This window comes from Mus musculus, chromosome 6, assembly GCF_000001635.26.
Source record: "Mus musculus strain C57BL/6J chromosome 6, GRCm38.p6 C57BL/6J".
Lineage (NCBI taxonomy): Eukaryota > Metazoa > Chordata > Mammalia > Rodentia > Muridae > Mus > Mus musculus.
Window position 1 is genome coordinate 141,442,329 of NC_000072.6, and position 27,865 is coordinate 141,470,193.

At 40.1% G+C, this 27,865-nt stretch overlaps 1 protein-coding gene across 3 annotated transcripts in view; it reads left to right on the top strand.

Moving 5' to 3' along the window:
• Positions 1-27,865, top strand: part of Pde3a (phosphodiesterase 3A, cGMP inhibited) — a 257,594-nt gene that overhangs the window by 193,060 nt on the left and 36,669 nt on the right. For all 3 annotated transcript variants that reach the window (NM_018779.2, XM_006506979.4, XM_011241595.3), the window contains exons 3-5: positions 16,728-16,982; positions 17,356-17,510; positions 23,789-23,913. In NM_018779.2, coding sequence (NP_061249.1) covers positions 16,728-16,982; positions 17,356-17,510; positions 23,789-23,913 — 535 coding nt within the window. The remainder of the gene's footprint in view (positions 1-16,727; positions 16,983-17,355; positions 17,511-23,788; positions 23,914-27,865) is intronic.

Here is a 27,865-nt window from a genome sequence, read left to right on the forward strand (position 1 = left end):
TATCTTTTGACTGGTATAGAGTAAGGCTGATAGTGGAAATGACTCAGTAACTTGCAATTATTTTTGTGAAGTATTGAAGCTCATTAGGACACAGTCTGGGGCTGTATTTAGCTTTCTCCCATATTAAATTGAATTGTCTTTAATCTGCTATCAAAGCCAGTACTTGCAGGGATTTTCTGCCTGTCTTTTGTTCTCTGTTTTGAAAGGTGTTCTCTATTTGTTCTTTGCTCATAGTTTAACAAAGAAGCTTACACAATGTTTCACTTCTCATCTCCTTAAGACCAAATAAAACTGAAATTGACTAAAATAATAGCTAACAAAAATTCAAAGCAAATTTTGTTCATATCCTCTCTCCAGATACCAAGGGTGGGAATACTGGCAACCAGCAATGTTTAATGTTTTATGATACTAAGCTTCTGGAACTGATTTTCCCTTCTTTGTATAGATACTTTGTTTTAAGTATCTATAATTTTGGCTCTCTGTATTCCTTAAATTGACCTTTATTGCTGTAACAAGGGCTTCTGAAAGCATTGACTGAACCTATCATTATGACCATGTGGAGGAAAGGAATCTCTGACAAAAATTTCAAGTGACTCATATCTGACGTATTTACTGATTTCTCTTTACACAGCCAGCCATTGATGATAACAGTCAAGAATAGAAGACATTTCTTTAATTATTCCTAAAAGGTCCCACTTCTTCCTGTTCACTATATTTTGAGCCACTGAGGTCTTTTAACTTGAAGATAATCATATTTTAATTGTCTCTCAATAATCCTAATATAAGATTATAACTCAAGCCATTTCCTCAAACTGAAGCCTTTGACTCAGATTTGTAGACAGATACAATATAAAATTTTATTTTATTGTAACCTAATACATAAATGAAGACAATCACCTTACTAAAACCACAGATGGTTCTAGAAAGTACCAAAACTTTTGCTTCCAAGGGAGAATGGTAGGAAGATTTCCCTTATATATGAAAGCAGAGAATAGGAATAGAGAAAAGGCCTTCCTTCCTTCTTTTCTTCCCTCTTTTCTTTCCTTCCTCCCTTCTTCCTTTCATACTTATTTTCCTTCCTTCTTCCCTCCCTCCTTCCCTTTCTTCCTTCATTCTTAGAAGTTTTGAGATAGTCTCACACAGAATGGCCTGAACTATGTAACCACAATCTTGTCTCTTGCTTCCTGGCAATATTTATCCCTCAGCCCAGCAATACAGATATGAATCATGACACCAGGCACACATAGCCTGGTTTTCAATTGAGAGCTATTAATACTGCCTTTCCTAAAACTTTGTGCTTGAGAGAGTCTAATTTGGCATTTCCAAAGAAAATGTGGAGAAAGGGAGGATACTGTGAAATCTTGGCATTTGCTGATGACGTTCACAGGTTGATAGTGAGAGCCAAAGCTCGAGAAGATTAATTAGAAGAGTGTAGCAAGAGCATGAAATGAATTGGCAAAAATAATTTTGTATTAACCACGACAGGTAACTGCAGTATTCCCACTGAGAACAGCTAATGCAGCCTTGAGACCACCACACAACCGGTAACAAATGGCAGCATCCCTAACTATAGGCACAGAGCTTTTCTTGCCGTGCACAAAGTTTAAGATTCTGAAAGTCATAAGTCCTTCCTTTTATCATGACAGTTTCAGAACAGGGAATTGCATTTTGGAAAGTTGAAAAAGGATCAAAGGTATCCAAAGTTTTCATTTTATAATTATTGTTATTTTGCCTATCATTTTAAAACATTTTTTTTTGTTTTGAAGAAAAGAAGAAAGAAAAAAGGAAGAAAGGCAAGAAAGGAAAAGAAAGGAAGGAGGGGAAGGAAGGAGGGAGGGAGAGAAAGAAGGAAGAAGGGAGAGAGGGGAAAAAAGGAGGAAGGCAAAGGAAAGGAATGTCACTGTGCTTATGATGTGTCTACATAAGCTCACCAAGCATCATCTATAGCATAATTTTGTTAGGAAACAATCTTAGATTCTAATATTTGTTATTCATATGTTTTGAAATTTGATTTCTCTATAAATCCACAAAGCTTTCTTCTTAATGCAAAGTATATTTTATTAATTGTGAAAATTGAATTGGTTGCTTTTTTATAGATTAATGGAGTATTTTTGAAGTGCTTTTCTTGTATTAGAACAATTGAGGACATTGGTACCCTTCATTGTTGTTGTACCTTTTTGATTTCAAACAAGAACATTTCATTGAGGCTGTTGGTCAGAATCATGGATTTTTGTATGCTCACAAGTGACTTGTTCACATATTTTGTTGTGAGTCCTGGAGATCCTGAAAATATTTCTAGAGGAAAGAACTAAGAAAATATTATAGAAAGAGAAGATAAAAGTAAAAAAGGCTACAAGAACAAATGTATTGACTTTTCTGTACCTGATGGGTTCCGGGGTACCTTTGATTCACCTTGATGCCAACTTTAGAAGAATCTATTTTCACTGGAGTTGCAAGTGCCATTGTTTCCTATGCTTGATGTTCATCTGAGTTACTTTTCTGTTGCTGTGAAAAATTACCATGGCCTAGACAACTTATAGAAGAAAGAGTTTATTTGGGCTTATGGTTCAGAGGGATGGGAGTCCATCATGGCAGAGAAAAGTGTCAAGAAAGCTCTTAGTCTGCAGAGGAGCAGGAAGATGAATGCTCATATTATCAAACCCAAGTATAAGAAGAGAGTGAACTGTAAATAGGGTAAGACTGTGTAATCTCAAAGTCTGTCCACAGCAGTGCCTATTTTCCAGCAAAGCTGCACTGCCCAAACCTACCCCAAATAGTACTGCCTTCTGGAGCCAAGTATTTAGATCAAGACCTTGAGGGACAGTTCTCATTCAAACCACTAGTGTGTTCTTGCAGCCTTGGACACAGCCATCTTGAAGTCTGGCCTCTTAAGTTTCTGTGAAGTTGATTTTCTGATAATAAAAACCAGAAGTCTTCAGTGCCTAGTACACAGATCTGTGAAAGCAAACCTTTATTTTTCTTGTACAATCCAAGGCTTGATAATCAGTTTTTCTGTTACCTGTTCATTAGTCAACGAGCATGCTCTTTACCTCATCACATCTCTAGGACAGTTAGCCAGGCATCTTTCTTCATCCTTGCCTGACTTCAGTCATGTACTTCTTGGTTTTTGCTTTTTATTTTTAAGAATTAATTTATTTTAATAATGTATATGTAAGTGTGCTCATGAAGGCATGAGCACTCTAATGCAAAGCTTTGATCACCCACTCCATTGACCCCACACATTTCTTCAGTGATATGTAACCCATGAACCTCATACACATGGATTCCTTTGGGCTCCATCTGATGAAGCTTTCCTGTCTCCATGGTTTTGAACATGAGAGCAACTAACTCCTCTCCTCATACATAATGCTCACACCACTCACTGTTCTGCAGGGTTCTTCATTGCACTTGGGAGGTTAACCAAAGATCGTGATTGTGGCTTCCATTGCTGCTGAGATATAGTTTCTTCAACTTCATGCTCATCCTTTCTACCTGAGGTGCTCAAAGTTCACCATGAAAATTGTACCCAAAGTACCATATTTTTTTTCCTCTCCCTAGAGGCCCACTAAGATCTTCTCTTTAAAAAAAAAAGAAAAGAAAAGAAAAAAAAAGAGAGATTCACATGTATATCGGAATCCCCTGCCTGTGATTTCAGTATTATCAGATTATAGGAAAACATTGTAGAGTTGTTTTCCTTATCAGTTATTACGTCTTCAAATTGACATTTGCTACTTTCCAGAGAAACTTATTCTAGAACAAGCTGTTGAGAGCAGGTTTCACTCTTGGCTGTAGTTCCTCAAGAGACTTTTAGAAATTAGTTTAGAATAGGAAACTGTTCTAGAAGATTGAGATTGCTGTCTCAGGGAGCTATCTTAATGCAGTGATTTGTTTTCAGGGACATATTGCACACCATAACGTCTCCACTTTTACTTTCTTGTAGCACAGAATTGGGAAGAAGGAATGGACCTCTCTGAAGGTTTAGAGTATGTAGTATTTCTAGTTCTACTCTGAACTCTGGGTTTAAGCAAGTAAATGACACCTGTCATTGCCCTTATTGTATTGTCCAAAACCTAAAGGAGGAAATAATTTTTACGTAGTTGCATAACCACCCAGAAAAGTATATTTTTTAACATAATATTTTAAGAGACAGTCTTGAGGACTAGGCTCAGGGTACTCAGGATGCTGGGTACCCTCAGCCCACCCCAGCTTCTCCCATTTTATAAAGTACATCAGAAACACAATCCATTTTTATATATCATTTGATTTCATTTTTTCCACATGTAATTCCCTATTGTGGTTATTTATGAAACATGCAAGTGTGGGCACAAGCGCATGCATGCACATGTGTATACACATACACACACACACACACACACACACACACACACACAATGTGAGAAATGCAGCACAAACACACACACAGGCTGTGAGAATGGGACAGGTGATTTTGGAAAGGAAGCCTGTGCTATACATTTGAGCGATGATTAAGATAGCATAGCTCTTCAGAAGAAAGAGAGTCTTCCTACAGGTGAGAGATGGCAGAGAAGTATGACTTCTAGGAAGAGAGTGTGCCACACAGAAACAGATGGTAGAAGATGCATGGCTCCTCACAAGCGATAACTCAAGGACTTGAAGTTTGTTAGGGTTTTTGTGCCTTTAGTATATGAAATAAAGGAACATTCTAGCAGGCACCAGCATAGAGATGACTGGATGGTGCAGAAGAAGCCAGTAAAGCTACTCTAGAAAGAGAAGCAGAGAAGATCTAGACTAGGTGAGAGCCACTGCATGTGAGGCAGGAAGCGTTCAGTGGTGGTCAGTGTCAACCGGGATTCATTCATGCTAAGGAAATGTCGGAAAACTATGTCCAGATGTATATGTGCATCCTGTGTGTGTGTGTGTGTGTGTGTGTGTGTGTGTGTGTGTTTGTGTCTGTATGTGCATGTGTTATGAATCCTTTAGTTGCAATAGAGAATTACATGTGGAAAAATAAATCAAGTTATATATGCAAATGGATCATGCTTCCAATGTACCTTATGAAATGAGAAAGCTGGGACTGGCTGAGGCTAAAATGTCTTACTGTTAGATTGCCTGCCTAGCATGTTGCCTAGCATGTTGCCTAGCATGTTGCCTAGCATGTTGCCTAGCATGTTGCCTAGCATGTTAGCATGTTGCCCACTCCTCAGTCCTGCCATAGAGGATTAGGTTAAAAAGGGACAATAGAAATGTTTAATATTTGGGAAAAATGCTAATTATGTGCTTGTAATTTTACTTTAGCAGTGATATGTAGGCTATAACTTATTTTTCATTACTTTTTACTAGTAATCTCCTGATTTTTGTAGTGTGGGAACAAAAGAAATGGAAGTCTTATCTGTTAGTGAGAGCTCAGCACTCATCGGAAGTGACAAGTCCTTTCCAAGGCGGCATACCGCCCTCTGTTGGTCACTAGGTTTTAGGCTAAGCAAACTGCAGCTTCAAGTTTAGTGACCACTGAAAAAATTTAACAGACCAAAGATGACTTCAAACTCAGAGATAATTGTTCCTAAAATATTTAAAAATCTGTACATATATCAGAGAGTACACAGATGTTCTCTTTGTTTTGTGTTTCTCCCACTGTCAAGAACATTTTTAATGCAGCAATTGTATGAAGCAGTTTATATTTTCTAAGCCTTCCCACATTCACTGGTCTGAGCAATTGCACTGATAGTTAGTTGTCAGATTCCCATACATCTATGCTGCCCATCTTACCTTTGATAACCAGAAAGAGAATAAGTCTTAAGGTTAAGTCTAAGGTTATATTTTGTACATTATAAGAGTATATAGAATAAGTAAGTCAAAGGAATTTTCCATTTTCTAAATAAGAATACAGAACCTTATCTATTGAAATTATTAATTTGAGATTGTTGGGTAAAGTTACTTGTGTCTGGGAGGTGTATATATAATAGAAAATATAAGCAGAGAATATTTAGACAAAGTACCAACTGTTTGCAGACAGATCGTTTCAGAAGTAGAGAAGGATATTGGGCCATGTGGTGCTTCTCATTTGATGGCATGTGATGCTCTCAGAACATCAAAAGAGATGGAAGATGTGAATTACAGTCGTTGCTGGCTTTGCTGTTTCTGACTTCTCATAGGAGACCTTCCACTTGTGATATTTCTCAAGAGTCATTTGAGTAAGGGCTCTATAGGTCCCCTCCTATAGTACTGTATGTATGTATGTTATCTTAAGAAGAGACTTCAAATGTAAACTCGTATTTCCATCCAGAAAATTAAAGTAAGCAAGCATCTGTTTCCTTGGGATGGCCTGTCGCCAAGGTTCAGCCTACAGTGCCTTACTGCAAAATTTTCACATGATTTCATTTTTTAAAAATTTCCCAGCCAATTTCAAGTCTAAAATTATAATCAGGTCCTATGAAAAGTATAAACACATATGCAGTTTTTCTGACTCTGAGGTCAGAACCCAGAATATGCCAAAGATCGTTTCTACAGTGTCCAGCTCATTTTCTAGAATAATTTAGCATATTAAAGACCAAGACAGCATTTCCTGGTAATACAGACAGCCTCCCAGGGAAAGATTTGGGGGTGACGGGATGTTGCATCTTCCCGTAGAGATTTAAGAGGCTATATAGTCTCCCAGGATACACCAAGCTGCTTTTCTCAACGTTGGGCACCAACATCGCGTAAGGAAAGTCCCAGAGCGTCTCCTCCTTATGTGTCATCCCTTATGCTGTTTATCCATCTCTTCTCCCAGTTCCCTCTCCACCCTGGGAATTTTCTTCCATGCTGTGCTTGCCTCCCAGGGTGCCTCCCAAGATGACTAAATAGAAAGAGAAGGAAAATACTTCCAACAATGGGGCTCAGATGCCTTCTCTTAAAACTCTTTTCAGGGTGTGTCATAAATCATACCAGTGCAATCGACCGTGCTAGTTGAAAGCAGGACTTTTGTTGACTTACTTTTTAACAGCCGAAAATTAATCTCAGACCTATTATGGAGCTTTTGGGTATAGGGAATATGGACTTTATAACTATCTTTGCCTAAAGTAAAAAAGTGAAAATATTAGAAGTTCTGCTTTTACTGTTATAGTTTTGTTGGTAAAGATTATCTCAAGGCTGTTGTCTTCATTTCTAAAGAAATTCTGACTGGCTGGGTGAAGATGATACAGCACTTAAGATCTGTGATGGCCCTTGCAGAGGACTTGAGTTCAGTGCCCAGCACCCAATGTTGGATGGCTCACATGTGCCTGTAACTTCAGTTCCAGTAGATCTCAACACCATCTTTTGAATTCTACAGGCCCATATACATGTGCACACACATGAGCAAGTAAATACACACATGCATGCATATAAATAAAAAATTGTTGAGAGAGAGAGAGAACAAGTGAGAAAAATGTACATATTCATGATTCTTTCTTTACATGTATAGTCATGTTCAGTTCAGTAACAACAGCGCTGGTAATACGTAATATTTAGTAAGCATGAATTTCAGGCTAAACAATTGCTAGGACTCTTTTTTATGGGATTTTCATTTCACATATTTATTGTACTGGGTTACAGGGGTATACTTTGTATTATGTGTGTCCCCAATACTCCCCTGCATGGTCCTGGGTCACAGGGATATACTTTGCGTCATGTCTGTCCCGTGTACTCCCTGGCCCTTCCCTGTCAACCTGCTCCCATTATTCACTTACTTCATGTCATTTGCAGATCTGATTTTATATTTCTGTATTTGTCATGGTGAGACTTTACCGATACTCCTACACATGGCTTCATTTAACTGTCAAAACATAGGTCCTATTACTAAGCCCACTTTGGTGCTGCGAAAGAAAGGGTTAGAGAGAGAAATGTATTTCTCTATATGCACACTAGCAGATCTAAACGTGAGCTCCAGCAGTTGCCTTTACATTGTATGCCCCTTGTGACCCCCATACAATAGATTTTGATACTAGAGAATAAATAAAATGTCTTGCCCTTCACACCAACTCTTGACACACTTGTTTTCTAACTCTTCACACACAGGGAAATCATATAGTGAGACCTGCATTGGAACCTGTTTGCTCCCAGTGTTGCTTATATCATCATCATGATTATTATCATTAATATACTACTATACTAATTTTTAATTTCTTAAATTAAAAAAATATAATGCTATCACTTGTCCCGTCCCCCTTCTAACACCTCCTATACACCTGCTTTCTCTCCTCAAAATCTCTTAAGTGTTGTTGCATGTGTGTGTGCGTGTGTGTGTGTGTGTGTGTGTGTGTGTGTGTGTGTGTGTACATACCCCTAAATGCATGAACAAACCTTATTCAGTCCATATAATGTAACTTGTCCTATCATTTCTAGGAGACACAACCTCACAGCAGACTTCCTGGTCCTGGTTGCCTGTCTCTTATAATCTATCTACCCTAGTGCTCCCTGAGCTATGGGTGCAGGAGTAGTATTGCAGATTTATCAATTGGGACTGTACACCCCATAATCATTTATTATCTACATCTCGACCAGTCATGATTTTCTGTAATGACCTCCATTGGTTGCAAAGAGACAATTTTTTGATGAGGAGTAAGAACTACAAGTATCTGTGGGTACAAGGATACATATTTAGATTAAAGTTAAGATCCATGCTGATTTAGTGGAGTGGCAGTTATAGATTCTTCAACAAGATCCAGGAGTAGTTCCCTAGTTTTGGTGAGCTGTCCATGTCTGCAGTATGAAGCATGATCTCTCCTCCCTTCCCCCTCCCCCTCTCCCCCTCTCCCCCTCTCCCCTTCTCTTGATCATTGAGCGGGCTTCAGATCTGATAAAAATCTGATGAAAAGTGATTGTTAGAGTTTACAGACATCATAGATGGATAGAAGCATCACTTGCTCTCCTGCTTTGGAAGCTGCATGGTGCCTCTTAGTATTTATTTCCAAATGACAGATATATTTTATCTCCAGCTGCAGGAATCATAAGAAATAGCTTGTCATAGCTATTTTATTACATCTCATTTCAACCAAAAGTAAATGCTGGGTTAACAACATGCTGAAACTCTGTTAACTGCCTTAATTAGGAACAGAAGTTGGGGAATTTTAAAAGTCTTTCAATTAGAAAAATCATAAAATATTTCATAAATTTTCCACACCTCTAGTCATGTATTTTCACTTAGTATGCAAGCAGGCAAGCTTTCCCACATCTTTTGGTGAGGCATCAAGAATGCCTCTTTTTGGAGGTTGTATCCCCACTGTGGATGACAGCTCCCAATTGCCTTTCTCTTAGGAACCAAAAGCTATACTATGGATAACTACCAATTTCAGTTTCTTTATAGTGGGAAGGAATTAGGAACTTAGGAGCATTGTTAGTGGAAAACCTTTCAAATCTGTCATGGCTTTCTATTTGAACTTCGGAAGTCGTGAATGATCTACCTAGTTCAATGAAGTACACATTTTGAAGTCTCTTTACAAAACCTGTGCAAATTCATGTAAACTAGTTTCTAAGGAGTGAATTCCATTGCCTTGTTGATTTAGTGATATCTTATTCCCATATGTAATGCACTGAGATAGATATAATCTGGCCTAAACAGACCTGAAAACCAGCAAAACTGACATTTTGGTCTAAATACGTATTGCCTGTTGGAAAAAAGGAGTTTGTGAAAGTTCCAGATAGGAGTTTGTTCCCTGTAGATCTCAGTGGATGCTGCACAGGAAAAGAATAATAAATGACTTTGTAATGATTCATAAGATAGAACTGCCATAAGATTGGCAGTCAGTAAAACAAGTGTTTTACTAAATTTGTAATATAAGTTTTAGTATTAAAATGAGTGTTGGGATTAAAGGTGTGCTAGCTGCTGAAGAGACAGCTAAGTGGATAAAATGCTTGATATACAACCATAAAGACTGCCGTTTGGATATCCAGTATCCAAGTAAATTCCAGGAGGGATGGAGGACAATCCTAGCACTTCAGAAACTGGGATAGAAGAGCCCTGACTAAGTAGGGCATCGAAATCAGGGCAGGGTACTACTGCGAGAATCTGCTTTCAACATGTAGGATGTAGAGTACTGAAGGAAAACACACAGTAGCATCCTCTAGAACACACATACATATATTCGTGCACACATGAAAACATGCACACAAACATGAAAACGTGAACATAAATGGGAACATGCACATGTGTGTGTGCGTGTGTGCACAAACACACACACAAAATAGAATGATGTCAAAAATACTCTGCAAATCATTGGCTTCTCTCTTCTCTCCCTGTGTGTGTATTTCATATAGAAAAAACGCTAGAAAGCACCAGTGAGAACTCCAGCCAAGTCCCTGATTTCATAGGCAGCTTGACCAAATGCTATAGTAGATACATTGCCCATGGAAACCTGTGTTTGGTTTAGAAAACTATCGTGAGATTTGAAAATACATTTTTTTTTCCACTGTAGTTATCTGAGCCTTCAGCATTCCCAGTGGATTACCTACAGCATTTCTCAGTTCTCTCACTTGAATGTGTGTGATCTGTCTGGTTTTCATGTACATTTGCAAAGTCTGCTTTGTGTTACTTCTCTGTCTCTGCTAATACAAAAGACATCAGGTAGGAAGATTTGAGAGTTCTTATATGTTCTGCCCCTGGGCAGGGATACCCTCAACTTGCTTCATAGAATCATTAATTTAGTCATTGTCCTTGACTGTTTAGGAAGCAAAGGAGTGATGTGACTGCTCCATGTCACCTCACAAGGATTCGTCAGAGTAGGTGTCTTCCCCTTCCCTCCCTTGTAAGACAAAACCTCCCTAAACCATCTGAAATAGCACACTAATATCCATCTTCACTCTATCTTAGATTCTCTCCTTTCTGTTTTCCTTCCTTTAAGGAAATGCTGTTTATTAGCTTCTGTTTTCATCTGTGTTCTTCCCACAGTTACTTTCTAAACCTGCTTTTAAAAACAACTAGGAACTCTAGGATCTGAATATATTGGCCCCAACCTGACATAGTGCTTTAGCATATCTGATATGTTAGAGATATAGTATTTTACAACCTGTTGTGAATTGTTTACCTATACTTACTAGGATTCTTACAGCTTACAGCTTATGGTAATTAAGAAGCTCAGCGATTATGTTCAGGGAGTGAATTTTTTGTGGTGGCTGCCTACATTCAGAGTTCCCCTTTGCCTAACCATAAACGTGATGTAACAATAGTGAGACTGAAAATACAGTTCATATACTTGACTTGATATGTACACATCTAATCTTGGCGTTAAGTTTAATGTTGATTTCAGCTATATTGTTCATCTTTTTTACTTGTCTCCTGGGGCATTATATGTTTGGTCACCATGATGAGATACTTGAAATCAGTCTGTGGGCCCTGATGGGGCCAGAGCCAGAGCCAGTACATTGGGTTGGTAGTTGAGAAGCAGAGAAATGGAGAGAGAGAGAGAGAGAGAGAGAGAGAGAGAGAGAGAGAGAGAGAAACAGAGACAGAGAGACAGAGACAGACAGATAGAGAGACAGAGACAGACAGATAGAGAGACAGACAGATGAGAGACAGACAGAGAGAGAGACGAGAGATCCAAATCTGGCCATAAGTAGCAGTGAACTATAAACCCCAAGTTCAATGTCTCCCCAGAGACCACATTTCATATTTCCTAAAGTTGATGTAGCCTTTCCAGAAAGTGCTACCAGCTGGGGCCAAGTTTTTGAATATAGGAGCTTATGGGGATGTTGCATGGTCCCTGTCATCCTGTGCCTTTGGTTGAAGATGAAAACAGCACTTTGCAATTGTCCAGTTCTTTTGTTACATTGCTACTCATGCCTGTGAAAATTGCAAGTCAGTATGTGAGACACTATCAGGAATCTGAAAAGATGGAGAAAAGATGGGAGGAAGGGAAATGCTTTAAAGGGAATGCTTTAAAAAAGGCAGAGGGTAGAACTGGGTGTGGTGGTGCACACCTTTAATCCCAACACTCAGGAAGCAGAGGCAGGAGAATCTATGTGAGGTAGATGCCATCCTGGTCTACATAGTGAGAGAGAGAAAGCGAGAGAGACTCCATATGAAAAAAAGAAGGAAAAAGTGAGGAGAGGAGGAAGCAGGGAAGGGGGGAGTCAGGGGAGAGGAGTGGGAGAGGAGGGCAGAAGAGAGAAGAGGGGAAGGGAGAGGAGGGGATGAGAGGGGAGAGGAGGTGAGGAGGGAGAGACAGTGAAGTAGTGGGTGTGCCAGGAGCACCCCTTATTTTCACTTTGATATATAAAACTGTACTTTTCTCCACAGTTTATTGGAGTTAAATACCATAGTTTTATTTTAAGATGGGGCTCCAGATTTGGTTGTCATTCAACTGTTTCTGGAATTGTGTTTTCTGAATGTTAACTATAAACGCCTCCATTATAAAGAAAGAGTAAGGAAGAATGCTTTCAAGTTTCATGTTGTGCTTGGGAGCGTTTTTTTTTTTTTTTTTTAAGCTTTGTTTAATCATCTACCTTAACAGAGCAGCTGTGCTCTATGGCTAGTGTGCTGAGGATGAGCTCAGCTTGTTAGTTTGACAGACGCTTTTCCTTTCAGTGGCCTTTGCATAAACATGATTTGAGTGTTTATTGTCACTATCAAACGTTTTACTAGCTACATGAAACATACGATTATTATTGGGATACTTAGCCAACACCTTTGAGTGCTTCCTCCACTTCTTGTCCCACGTTATACGTGATTTTAAAACACCATCTCACTTTCAGAAGCCCCCATTGCCTGACGTTCACTAACAGTCTCAGTGAACAGTAAAGTCAGCTTTAAGGTGTTCCTGCTGCTTGTTGGCGGTCGACATACCTCTCAGTATCGAGTGTGGTTACTCTTGGCAGGTTTTGAGCAATCAAATTTGATTGTTAGTCTTTTATTTCATGCTTCAGTGGCTCCTTTAGTTATCTGAGCCAAAAGGGTAGTGATAACTTCTTACACAGAAGTCAGCTTTTAACTCGTTCACAATTGTGTTCTTACATTCGAAACCCAGTCAAGCCAGGCATGATGTGATATCAGTAGACACATGAGCTTTTTTTTTTTCCTTCTTCTTGTTATTTATTTCCTTTTTACGAGGGCAGTGTGGTCATGTTGGCTCCTCAGCTGATTTCAATCTGTATGTTTTGCTTCTTGCCAGCTTTTCTTTTTAAGAGCCTTTACTACAGAACTATACAACAATACATAGGAAATGACATGGTCCACACACCCCATACCCCCGCTCCGACTGACTGTGCATCACCGGATTGATGGTTATCTCAAGGTAGATCTTTGTCTGGGTTCCATGGTGCCAGACTGGTGGTCTTTGGGGGCATTTCTCTTTAAGCAGGCTGAGCGCCCCCAGGTGGAGTCATCTCCCTCTGGCTCACTCCAGCTCACTCCTGCCCAGGGTCTATGGTACCAGGCAGAGATCTTCTAGTCTCTGGGCTTGTTCCTGATGGGTCATGCAGCCCCAGGCAGAGTTTATACATGCACATGATGTACTCTGAGGACATTCACTCACCCCTGCTCCATAGATTCTTCATAAAATTGGAATCTTTTTTCTCTAAATACATATGGAATACATGTCATGCTTTTATGAGCTGTATTTAAAAACACAAGGAAGGAAGGAAGGAAGGAAGGAAGGAAGGAAGGAAGGAAGGAAAGGAGGGAGGGAGGGAGGGAGGGACTGGTAAGAGAGCTCACTGTCATAAAGGTGCTTCCACACAGTATACAAGAGATTCTCTCTACAGTTAGAAGTTAGACTCCAGATGATCAAATAACCCTATTAAAAATGGGGTAGAGAGCTAAACAAAGAATTCTCAACTGAGGAATATAGAGTGGCCGAGAAGCACCTAAAGAAATGTTTAACATTCTTAGTCATCAGGGAAATGCAAATCAAAGCAACCCGGAGATTCCATCTCACATCAGTTAGAATGGTTAAGATGAAAAACTCAGGTGACAGCAGATGCTGGCAAGGATGTGGAGAAAGAGAAACACTTCTCCATTGCTGGTACAACCACACTGGAAATCAGTCTGGTGGTTCCTCAGAAATTGGACATAGTACTACCTGAGGACCCAGCAATACCACTCCTAGGCATATATCCCAAAGATGCTCCAACATATAACTTCAATAGCTTCTTATTGAAAAGCCTTAGGGCTATTAGATTTCTATCTATATTATTACATATACTACTGTTTATACCACAATCATGACTCAAGATTTATAACTGTGAACACAGAATTGTTTAATCTTTTTATTCTTACAGTTACCTTTATAGTTTAGCATTAACATTATAGGTATGTAGGCATAATCTTTTTACAACCTACATTTAATAAGGGTTCAATCTCTTCTCTGGCCCACCAACCAGCAGAGGTAGTAGAAGAGAAAAGTTATTAGGATATCCGGGAAGTGGACCTATTCAGCAGTAGTTCTTTGCGGTGAGCTCACCTTTGGCAGCAGTTCACTCCTATAGCAAACACCAAAAATGACTCAGCAGCTGCAGACCAGTCCTCCAGGCAGGCAGACACTAGGCATGAACCAACAGCTGCAGTCTAGTCCTCTCAGCAGGCAGACACCAGGCAGCTGTAGTTCAACCCTGAAGAAGCTGCCAGGCTTCAGAACTGGCCTGAGGCAAGGTCTCTGAAGAGACAAGCTGACACAGGAACCTCATAAGCAGTTCTTGAGGAGTTTCCCTCAGTGGTGGCGTTACCACAAGTTGAGTTCAACAACTCTATGTAAGGCAAACCAACACACAATGTGTTGTTAGCAAGGAACAGAGAGGTGAAGCAAACCAAACCAATGCTCGGTACTGTCTCCCACTGTCTGTGGGGTCACATTTATACTCCTTCATCAAGAGTCCTGTGGCATGTCTGCTATTTCAAAACATCCTTTCAATTGTGTCTGCTTCAGGAATATATCCTTTTACCTGTGTGCTCATGTGGGTTTTCCTTAAAGAGGTAGGCTCTCGTCACATGAAGGTGATGACTTCACAATGGTGCAAACTGCACGGTGTTCAGACTTTACGCCTGACTCTTTATAGCACAGTGAAATTAAGGAGTAGCTATGTCATGGGAAAAATATCCACAAGCAAATTCCCCAAATCACAGGTTGAAGAAATGAAATGTGGGAGATTTTAGTGATCTAAAAGGTAGCGGTCATGGTACTGGAAAGTGCTGGATTGAATCAGACCTGGATCTAAACACTTGCATGCAGGACCTGCCTCCTGAATCAGTATGATATGCAGCTAGAGATTACACAGTTCTTTGAGCCTCATGCCATGATGGACATAACAAAATGCAAGGAAGGTATCACCAAAGTACAGAACTGAAATCTGATCTTACCAGCCAGGAGAGGCAGAGGATGGATTTGGAAACAAACTCCGTGAACTTGTCATGTCTATCTAGAAAACTAGTTGACTCCGTACCCCATGCTAGGCTGCTCAAGTGTTACGTTAAAACTTCTCTGGAGTCAAGATCTTCTTGTATATTAATTAGTGCTACTTTCAAAAGGAGATTTTCCAGTGGTACTGAAACAGAGCACTCTTCGTGAGGAAGGTTTAATGTTTCTCCCTTCAAATTCTCTGCTTTTTAAAATCAAGTGTTGATTGGTCCGATCTTTTGTTTATTTGCCATGCGGTGGTGGTTATACTGGCTTCAAAGCCAGAGTTTAAATGTGCAAGGCAACTAACTGCTCTCCCACTAGCGTGCACACAGCCCTAGAACAGTTTTTAGTCTGGTTATATATGCCCTATTCTTCCTGCAGCTCTAGCTTTGAACAGGGTACTTCAGATGGAGAAAGAGGCCACCCCATGCTGTTTCACAGTGGGATGGCTGTATGAGAAGGGAATGTGTTATAGGTTTCCACCAGCCTTTGAACATTTTCAGTGCAGAGAAATGAGGAATGTTTTAGGGCATAGGTGTGCTAACCAAGGTTTGAATTTTATACAATATACAATCTACTAATATGTTACATATGTACTTCTGTTTGAAATGGTTTTTGAAATATTTAGTTTTATTTTCCTGTGTACGAATGTTTTGCGGGCATGTATACATGGGCACCAGGGGTTTTCAACCTGTGGGTCGTGACCCTTTTGAGTGTCGCTTATTAGATATCTTGCATATCAGATATTTACATTACAATTCGAGGAAGTAGTAATGGAATAGTTTTACGACTAGGGGGTCACCACAACACGAGAAACTATGTTAAAGTGTCTCAGCATTGGGAAGGTTGAGAACCACAGCTGTGCACCATCTGCATGAAGTACCCAGAGAGGTCAGAAGATGGCATCAGACCCAAGGCAAACGGAGTCACAGATGGTTAGGAACTGCCATGTGGGTTCTGGGAATTGATCTTGGGTCCTCTGCAAGACTAGTAAACGCTCCCAACTATTGAGCCATCACTCAAACCCATATCTGTAACTTTTATGGGTCAGTATTAAATATTCTAAAGATATAAACTTTTGAAAAGTAGAGACCTACAAAACTAACCATGGCAGACTTCAGTGTTGAAGCAGCCGCGTGACTTGAACTATGTTGTTCTGAAGGGCTTAGCTGAATTTGCTTTCCTTTTCCTTCAAATTGAGTACAGAGGTAACACAGGGTCTTCTCTTACTCTACACAGCCTAGGTTGTCCCTAGATCTTCTTGCCTCAGCTGCCAGTACTTCCAGTTTGTAGATGTGTACCTCCATACCTGACAGCAGTGTGTTTTTTGTTCATAAAGCTCCAAATTAGCTCACTTCACCCCCACATACTCACCTACCCTGACGTCTTGCTTTGGTGTTCCAGTCAGGAACCAGCATCACTGTGGATATTGCTGTGATGGGTGAGGCCCATGGCCTCATTACCGACCTCCTGGCCGACCCTTCTCTGCCCCCGAATGTGTGTACATCCTTGAGGGCCGTAAGCAACTTGCTCAGCACCCAGCTCACCTTCCAGGCCATCCACAAGCCCAGAGTGAACCCCACCGTGACCTTCAGTGAGAACTATACCTGCTCGGACTCTGAGGAAGGCTTGGAGAAAGACAAGCAGGCCATTTCCAAGGTAGGTGCGGCATGAGGTGGTGTGTGTGGTCTTTGCTAATCTTTCCACCGTCTCAGGTTTCCTTCCTGCCACTTCTGTGATGTCTTGAGACAGAACCTTCTGGTGTAGCCCTGGGATTCTAGTACTTGCTATGTAGCCAGTTTGCTTCTCACACTCACTGCCTGAGATTCCCCAGGGGACAGTAGACATGGCTTACTGTTACCACTGTCACTCAACTTTTGAATTTCTCTTTCAGTGTTCCGGGATAGGAATAGATGAAATTCAGCCTGTATTGTTCAACACCTGCTTCCCTTTTCCTCACTTCCACCCGCTGTTTTACATAAAATTTGATGGCCTAAAGTGTGGTCTCTGATAAAGTGAATCTTCCTTCCAGCGCCTGAGAAGAAGTTTGCCTCCAGGCTTACTGAGAAGAGTCTCGTCAACTTGGACAACTACCACCTCTGCCACAGGTCTGCCCACCTTGGAGCCTGCGCCAGTGCGGAGGGACCGCAGTGCCAGCATAAAGCCGCACGAAGCCCCTTCACCCAGGTCAGACCCCACTCCCTTTGGCTTCAGGTCTCCTCAGAGGACTTACATGCTGAAATGGATTCAGAGGGCATGAGAAGAGAGGCCCAGCCAGGGTTACTGAGAACTGGGCTTTGAACATGTCAAATTTGCATGCTTAACCGCAGAGTACTTTAGGGCCTGATGGACATGACCTTGAATGTAAATACTAAGAGTGAGTTGGGATGAGCCCTGCACGGACGGCATTGGGTGGAAAAGGCCAAAGTCAGAGTGAAGTTATACTATACCTGCATGGAGATTCATACTGAGAACTTCAAATTGAACAAATCTCATCTGACATTTACATGGGATTCTTACAATGGCTGTCAGACCTGTTCTGTTTGTTGTCTTCAGAATTAACAAGAGTTATAGATTTTAAAGTAGATAGCATCGTAATAACAATTGGATGTATTCAAATCTTTTACATTTCTCTGTGTGAATGTGCATGTATGTGTATGTTGTTTGTGTATGTGTGTTTTTGTGTGTATATGTGTATGTGTAAATGTATATATGTATGTGTATATGTGTACACGTGTGAGTGCATGATGCATGTGTGTATGTGTATATCTGTATATATGTGTCCATATATGCATGCATGTGTGTGTATATATATATATGTGTGTGTATGTGTTTGTGAGTAAATGTGTGTATGTATGTGAGTAAATAAATGTATGTATATGTGAGTAAATGTGTGAATGTGTGTGTACTTATATGTGTATGCATGTATAAATGTGTGTGTGTACATGTGAGCATGTAAGTATATATGTGTATGTGTGCATGTTTGTATTTTTGTGTTTATATGTGTGTGTATATGTATATCTGTGTGTTTGCATACACATACATATTCATGTTTCCTGGGCAGATGCTTTCACCTTGAGCTATATACTGAGCTTTATATTTTGTTCAATGTATTAGTAGTATATTAATTACAATTTTATATAGTGGCTTATGAGTCTACTTTCCATCATCCTGACAAAGTACCTGATATCAATAAGGATTATTAGCCTCTGGCTTTCAAGGGTTCCCATCTGTGTTTTCTTTGGGACTTTGGAGTCATAGTACATCAGGGCAGAGGAGCCTGATCACCTTGTAGCTCTAGGACAGAGAGAAGGGAGAGAGGGAAGGCAAGTGCTAATATCCTAATATGCCCTGCAAAGGAACAGTGCCACTGATCTGATCACTTGGAAGCAGGCCCTACCTTTAAAGGTCCAGCCTCCAATGCTGCAGACTGAGTCCTTAACACATGGCCCTTGGGGGAAATTCAAGATCAAATTGTATTAGTGACTGAAAGGCCAGAATTTAAAAGGCTAAAGAATCTAAAATGAATTTGTACGAAAACACCACTAAAAGATGTGCTTCCAAAGGGGGCTACTTTGTTTCTTCCTTACAACTTAGAAGAAAATTAGAATACTTTGTATGAAGTCAATAATTATAACAACTTTTACCCTATCATTTCATACACACACACACACACACACACACACACACACACACAATTATTGGTGTAGTAAATTAAAATATCCATATCTTTATGTAAATACTCAATAGCAATGTCTGAAATAGTCTCCTCTTCCTGACATGGTGATAAGTGTGGGAATGACTTCTTCCCAAATCCCGAGGCTTGAGTGACGACAGGCTCCCTTGCTTTCGTTTCCTTTAGTAAAGTTTTACTTTTCCTCCTGTGAGTACAGAGACCGAACTGCTCCGTGCCTCTTCATCAGCACCTGGGGCACACTTGCCCTTAGTGTTCCATTCGTAAATTACTTGAGCTCTGTACTTTGTAACCCAAGTAGCCCTCTACCAAGGGGTTCCTGAAGGGCTACCCTGGTCTCTCAGACCACAGCTGTGGGATCAGCTTACCCCTGGGAACATTTTACTGATTTCACCATGCCATGGCTTTGTTAAACAGACTGACTGGTTGAGTTTCACTCTAGTTTTTTCTTTGGATTACTTTTTCTCCTTGGCCCTGCCCCAGACATATTTGTTGCCTTTTTGTCTTTCTTGACTGGCTTTCTGGCATCTCTCTACTTCTTATCCCGAAATGGCCCTGATGAGCTCAGAGCACAGATAACCCCTGGCATCTTCACTAAGATGTTGAACCAAAGGAAGATGTGTTTACAGCCACTTCTAACCCATCCACTGACCAGTGCTTCCTTCCTCTAGAATGTAAATTACATTCTTTTGTGTTAATATTTGTGCTCTGATTCAACAACCATCAGGTGTTTCTTTTTTCTTTTTTGGTTTTTCGAGACTTAAACCATAATTTTCATAAGCTATAAATCATAATTCCAGTCTATGGTATTGCCTGGACTTTTGTAAAACTTGCAGATGCCCTCATAGGAGACACGTGGTGATTCACAAACATTTCCTGAAGTTAGAATTAAATATCGTTGGTAGTATTTGTCATTTCCCTTAGTGGAAGACTCAGCAGGAATGTGAAGCACATTGCTCATACTTGATGACATAAGGAAGCAGCAAAAGCAATGCCAGGCCAGGAATTGAGTCAGGACATAAACCTAGATCCAGCTCCCAGTAAAACACTTCCTCCAGTCAGATCTACTTTTCAAGGATTCCACATTCTACCAAAACAGAACCACTGATTGAGGACCAAGTGTTCAAACTAGTGAGCATAGAAACACATCTCGTATCCAAACAACACTGTCAAGGAAAACTGACATTCCCTGTCATACTTTGCTTGGTACTCCATGTTTTTCTATGTGAAAAATGACTTTATGAAACACATGAAAAAAAAGAAAGAGAAAAAAGAAAAACATGGCTGCCCTCTTCTCAATGCCATTGTTGTGTCCTTTGTTATTCTAGCCAAATCTGCTTTCTACCATTCTTTGCTTTGTGTGAAATCAAAGCTAATCATGACGTCATCACACACACACACACACACACACACACACACACACACACACACACCCCAAAACCAAAGATTTCAAAGAAAAGTTTCTCTCCTCCAAAAGGTCTTGTCATACTAATTTAAAAGTATGTGATTGGATGCAAATATGTTCACACAGATAGGGACTAGTATGAGTCACCATTTTGTTTATCCTAGTGGTATACACAGATCTCATGCTTGTGGATATTTTTCCCATGACATAGCTACTCCTTAATTTCACTGTGCTATAAAGAGTCAGGCGTAAAGTCTGAACACCGTGCAGTTTGCACCATTGTGAAGTCATCTCCTTCATGTGACGAGAGCCTACCTCTTTAAGGAAAACCCACATGTGCGGAAGTGGATGTAGTATGACTTAAATATGATGACTTTTGAAGTCCTTCTGACTCTGGAGAGCCACTTTTACAATTGCTGATTAGTTTAACAAAAGGATTTTAGGTTCCTTCCTTTGTCCATGTTTTATTTCTTATTCCCCCCGCCCTCTCTCTCTCTCCCTCCCTCCCTCCCTCATTTCAGTATCTTGGGGACTTAATGATTCAAACAACTTTAGAAGCAGAAATAAAAACAACCAGTATATTGGGAGAACTCAGGAGGCAGAGACAGGAAAAAGTTCATGATTTCCAGGCCAGTCAGGACTAGGAACTAAGTGAGACCCTGTCTCAAAAACAAACAAACAAAACCAACTAAACAACTAAACATACCAACAGTTTCTGGGCCCGATGGATGCAGGTTTCCATCTGGAAATTTTAAATATCTGCTGCAAAGGATACAGGATTGAGTGTCAGAGGAACTGAACAACTCAGGTGTGTCTTCCAAGAGACCATGATTTTTCCTGAGCCTCTATATGCACCCCCAAGAAATGGTGTTAAAGATAGAACAATAGTGAAATTGGGGGTATATTAGATGGAGGAGTGCAAATAGATGGTTTCAAAATAGCCTTTGAAGAGACAGAAGTTGCTGGAATATGTCATACTCCAAGTCATTCTAAGTTAATCTCGTAATTGGCCTCAGACTTGATAAATCAGACATAAAGGAAGCTATAAGCTTCCTAACAAGGTACTCCTACCCAGTTTAGAATTGAAGATGGAATTATTACAGGGAGATGTGAAGATTTAAAAGTCCTGTGTTGAAGAGGACTGAGACCAATCATCTTTCTCCTCCTTTGCTTCAGAATCAATGGCCACTCGGAACTTTCTTTCAGCCCCTTTCCTCTCTAGAATCCAATTCTTATCTGTTTATTAGTTCTAAGCAGGGATAAGCCAGCATTGGTCATTGCAAGCTAACCACTATCTTGAGGGTCATACCAAGATGTACAAAGATGTGAACCTGAACTATAATGCATTTAAACAACATACATTGATTTATGCTGTTTTACTTATAGTATAATATAAAAAATTAATATATGCTAGGCTAACGTAGGATGGGTATAGGTAGAGACTTACTAACCTGTACTTCATTACATTCAATTTTACAAACTTTTCAAAATAAACACATTTATCTGTTTTTAAAGAACACTTCCTTAGAATTTTAATTCTATGATATGAGTACCTTTGCCTGTATGCATGTATATATGCACCACATTTTTATAATACCTTGGTTAGTGATAAGGAGGGTATTGCATCATCTGGAACGGAAATGACATATGGTTGTAAGCTGCCGTGTTGGTGCTGGAAATCAAACAAGTGTCCCCTCCAAGATCAGCCAGTGCTCTTAACCACTGCACCATCTTTGTATCTCTCTGTGAAATGGTTTTTCTTTTTGTTGTAGTTATTGCTGTAAAAGAACATAAGTAGGCAGTTTTTGAGAGAGCCACAAAAAGATATCTTTTTGGGATGTTAGTCTCTTCAAAAGGCATACATGGATGAGTTTGTTGACTCTATAATAGTCTAATAAATGAAAAGATACACCTATATATTAACATATTTTTTCATAGTCACTTTATTAGTTATCTAGGCAAGCAGAATGAGCCAACAAAGACTAACACCACAAGGAGACCTTTGGTTAATAATATTTTTTTGTCTCACTCACAAAATTACAAGCATTTGGGAGAGGCTAAAGATAAGGTGTCTAAAGATGCCTCAAAACAAGTGTTTTGTAGGCTTCTAATGTTCTTGATAATTGCTGAAGTTTACTTCACCCTTCAAATGTCTCTTTCATCATGTATGTTATGTGGTAAGTTCCTATGACAAGTCAGAGTAAAGGCAGCTTATAAAATATAATCATTGACGAGAAATATCATGGGGAAGGAGGTCCTGAAGTCCCACTAAGCTCTTGAAGGAGCTCGGGGCATGATGGCTGCTGGGAGAGGCAGAACCCCTGTTGTTTGGGGCCACCTCCAAATTACACCCCATTAATTTTACATCTTGTGTGACAAACTCCATATATCCATGGTCCCATACGTTCATCACTTTCAGGATTATTTACAGTCTGTCATCAGACAGATCAGATACATCCTGCCAAATCTAAGATTGGAAAGTGATCAAATATCCAAGCTATATTCATGCAAATTATAGACTTTTGACCTTCACCAAATTCACTGATGCATGAAGGGACACAGGTGCTGGCAAAACACAGAGCAAGCACTTTTCCTTGGGGGCAGTCCAAGGTTGTCAACTTCCTGAATTCCCTTATCTCCCAAATTAGGGTGGATAATGTTTCCATTTCCACAAGTAAGACTTGAAGTGATATATAAAAAGATATTTCACTTGGAAGATTTCCAGGAATCCCATCTCATTAATTACATGGCTTCTGTAACCTTCTCTAGGTCCAATCCTCTCTGGATTGATTGATTCCAAATTAGTTTACATGGAACAACTTGATGACCAAGTCTGTCATGGTCTTCATATGCTTTACCTAGATAAAGAGAACTCGGTACCTCTACCACAATTGATGGGATCAGTGTGCTAGCATCATGTTCACTGTGAGGGTGTTTCAATTGGGCTGTACCTGGGTATCACATTCTTTTTAGTGTGTTACCAGGAGAAAGAAATCTTAGGATGCTGCTATAGGTTGCTGCTAACAGTTTGTTTGTTAGTTTTTTTTTGTTTTGTTTTGTTTTTTTTTGTTTTGTTTTGTTTTTGGTTAGGCAAGGCTGTGTTGCCAACAAAGTGAAATGACAGGCATAGGTCTGCTTTCATTTTCTACTTGATAAGTAAGTTCTGCAAGACATTGTCATTGAGTGGCCTGATTAAATGCTAACTGTTGAATGTATTTATAAAAAATATTGCATAGGAAAGAATACCCATCAGCAACCTGGGAATGGATACTCAGGTTGGCATATCTGCTGTGGAGGTGGTGGAAAGGTGCTGGAAAGATGTGCAATGAGCAATGTCTCTGAGATCTTTAACTGCTGTCTTTGTAGTGCTGTCAATCCTGACTCTTGGAATGCCCCAGGGTTGACGACTCTCACCAAAAGCAGATCCTTCACTTCATCCTATGCTGTCTCTGCAGCTAACCATGTAAAAGCTAAAAAGCAAAACAGGCCAGGTAAGTAACATTCTTTGCACACTCTGGGTCTGACGTCCCATTTTCCATACATAAGTTGTGATAATGAACTGTGACTGTAAAGTGAAAAACAATGAAGTTTAAGTTGGAAAAGTGGAAAGAATGGGAGATTCACCTCAGTCAACGTACAGGTTCATGCTGGGATCTGTGAATTGAGCTTGGTGAGATACAATTATGATTCTAGCATTTAAGATGCTGATGCAGGAATAAAAGAGCTCAAGGCCTTAGGAGCTGGAAAGTTAACTCAGTGGTTAAGAAAGCTTGCTGTTCTTAACTATCTTGCAGACTATGGGAATTTGGTTCCCAGCACTCATGTCAGACAATCACCTGTAATGCCAGCTACAGGGGCTTCAGCACACACTTCTGGCCTCCCTAGGCACTACATGAATGTGTGTATGCATGAACATGTGTGTATGCATGCATGTATGTGTGTGTGTGTGTGTGTGCATGCATGCACACATGCATACACACACCACTTCCTTACATTGGCCTCTGAATTTCCCTCCTGGACTCCAGGTGAGGACCTGTGCTGTCCCTCTGACCTCTTCTGAGAAGCACTGCATGCTTGCTTCTGTAGAAACTTTTCTTGGGGGTTTCAGGTACTTTCTGCTTTATTTCTGAGTTGTCTGTCCTTAGCAGCTTAAAAATTTGAGTTTTGGCTCCAGTAGAATCCACGTCTCTCACTATGATATTGGGCATGCCAGTCTGGCTGCCATGGCAGCTGTGAACTCCATGTTCCTTGACATCACCCTCATGACATTGCTAGAAGCTCTGCTGACAACCTCTGTAGTAGCTGTGCTCTTTGCTCAGATGTTACTTCCAAATTCCTCTCATTTAGTTTCCTCCTGTGTAGTAATCCTTGGCTAGCATCTTGTGTGAGCGTTCTTTGTAGTGAAACTAGATAACTTACACCTACCTATCAGCTAGACTTAAGAGAAAATTTTATATGATAATGATTTTTGTTTTGTATTGTTTTTTGTTTAGATACACTTACTTTGTACATTAGTACAAAGCCATATTTACTAGAAAAGCTCGTTTCTTACTTTTTTAAGATTGATTTTATTTCTATGTAGGTATATGTGTGTTTATGTGTCTCTGTGTATATGTACACCTGCCTACAGGTGCCTGGGGGGGCCAGAAAAGAAGGTCAGATCCCTTGAAGTTGGATGTGTAGGTGTTGGTAAACCTCTGAATGAGTGTTGGGAACAGAACTTGGGTCCATACAAGATCAGCAAGTGCTATTAACTGCTGAGCCAGCCCATTTCTTTCTTGCTTAATTAAAATTAATCTGAGAGACTTTTATACGGCATAGCAATTGGATTTACTTAAAGAATTCCTGGAAAGAATTCTTCATCTTCTCCCTCTGGTTGCCTCTGTGCCTTGACACACATTTTTTCTCAGGCCTTTAGGAACAAGGAAGCAAAGGCTCAGTTACTCAAAAGGGTTAGGATTTTAGTGTTTCCAAAATTTGTATGTATGTATGTATGTATGTATGTATGTATGTATGTATGTATGTATGTATGGTCTACCACTGTTTTTAAATATTTTGTGCTAGGACAATTTAAATCATTGAGGGTTTTGTACTTCATGATCTGTATCTTGTTCCTGGAGTATCTTAAAATTATTCAATTATAAAATGAAAATAAATATATAAGAAAGTGTGCATGTTTAGCTCATCCTGGTTTTTGTTTTGGTGTGTGTGTGTGTGTGCGCGCGTGTTATCTTCCTTCTAAACTTTAAATTGATAGTCTTTAAAGGGCCTTAGGATTTCTTTCATTCTGTTTGTTTATAGTTTTCCTGGGGAAATCCCTTTTCTGTATCTATGATACTTCATTTTACAATGCTTGATTTTCTCCCCTCCCTGCCCTTTAGAGCTTTTGTTTGGTTTTATTTGTTTTTTTGTTATTTTTGTTTTGTTGCTTTTTCCTCTCAGCGTCTCTTCCAGTCCCCCTTTCTAATGTGGAAGAGTATCTAGTGACTGCAGATGGAGCAAGCAGCCCTGATCTGAAACTTTAAATGGGACCACTTTAGGTTGCCAGACTTGCATTAGAGATGCTCAGCTCTTGAACTTGGTGTTAATATTCCAAAAATCCACAAATCTCAGGACTCTGAAATGCTTCAAATGAAGCATTGTGGATAAGGCATAAATACTCTGCCTCTGTCTGCACTGATCACTTATGTCTCCATCTACCCGAAGACTGGTGTATGGACATGTGTGTCCTCTTGCCACACCATCCCTAATGTTTCTTGTTTTTTTGTTTTGTTAAACTTGCAGTAAACTTCACGCTTTCATCGTGTCACCGCCCCATCTCCTAAAGCTCTGCTGCTTGCTGGTGTTGCTGAGACCCACTGCTTTTAAAAAGAGTTTAAAATATGTAGAGCAAAACACTATAAAAGCAAAGTGCTTCTCCTGGGCTGCACGTTTATTTAAAAGATCATCCCAGGAGCCTCAAAGTCTGCTTATTAGTTTAAATTTAGTTAAACCCCAAGTTCCAAGGACCCTAATGGCTATATAGATTTTAAAATGTGTATTTAAGAGTGAATCCCACATCTCTACAACTATCAGCTCTCAGCCACTAAAACAAAAATCAGTCTTCTCATAAATTGCCCTCAGAAAACACATTTGTGTCAAGATAGAACTGGAAAAGTTTCCTGAAGGGCTTTGAACTAAGGAAAAAAATGGTGCAGGGAGAGGAGGCTGAGGCGGTATCTCAGTAAGTGGAGGGCTTGACTCAAGGCAAGCTCAATCCTCAGCACCCATATGAACAGCCAAGCATGGTTAAGGCAAACCTGCAATCCCAGCACTGAGCAAAAGAGACAGGAGGATCCCTCTGGTTTGTTCATGACGAACTGAGGAGATTCACTGAGCTCCAGGTTCATTGAGAGACTCTGACTCCAAAACCAAGGTGGAACGCCATTGAAGATCAAACTAGCCACCATACTCTCCAACATTCGTCCACAGACATGAATATGTTACACACACAAGAAATAAGAAACAAATGGTAGAAAGATATCTCCAAGTCAGTGATGAAGCCAGTGCCTACAGGAATGTTGATAATCGTTTTGTTTTGTTTTGTTTTGTTTTGTTTTGTTTTGTTTTGTTTTGTTTTGTTTTTTAAGACAGAGTTCCTCTGCATAGCCCTGGTTGTCCTGGAACTCACACTGTAGACTAAGCCGTCCTGTAGCTTACTCTGTAAAACAGGCAGCCATTAGATCCTTTCCAGGTATCAATAAATCCCCATTAGACTAGCTTCTACCTCCATCCCATGTTCACTTTCTCACTAGTGCTCTAAGGCTGCCGTTTGTAGCCTCTCTTGGTTGAGATTGGCTCATTTGTTAAGTACAGAGGTGAAGGATTGATATATTGATTAGGGAGCAACAAGAAATCTGCCTGAGGAGCTTTAGAGGGAGGCGGTCGACCACACTGAAGCCAAGAAACATGAGAACTCCCGGGAACCTACACAGAAGACACATGGTGCCAACAAAATTATAAAAAGGGCATCCACATGCTATGATATTCCACTTCATGGAGAGGGAAACTGTGGACTGGAAAAAGTTAAGCTTTTGCTGCCAGTTAGCTACACATACCAACTAGAGAGATGCCATCAGAGCTCTTAGTTTCCCTCAGAGGGGATAAGCAGAGACCTGTAGATAAACTGAAGTTATTCATCTTTCTTTTTTTAAATTCCCTGTCCCCCAAGTTTATTTGCACTTTGCCTTCTCTGTATTTGGGAGACAGCAACTTCAGGAGCCATTCACCTCATCTTGCAGAGTGAGAGCTACAGAAATCCCAGCCAGTACCTAGACAGACCTCAAGCTGTAGCATAAATGTAAATGTGGGTAGTGCCCAACTTGAAGTATAAACTTTAGGCTTACCGTGTGGTTTATACTGAATGTATCACCTGTTTAAATGTTGCCCCTCAAACTGACTCCT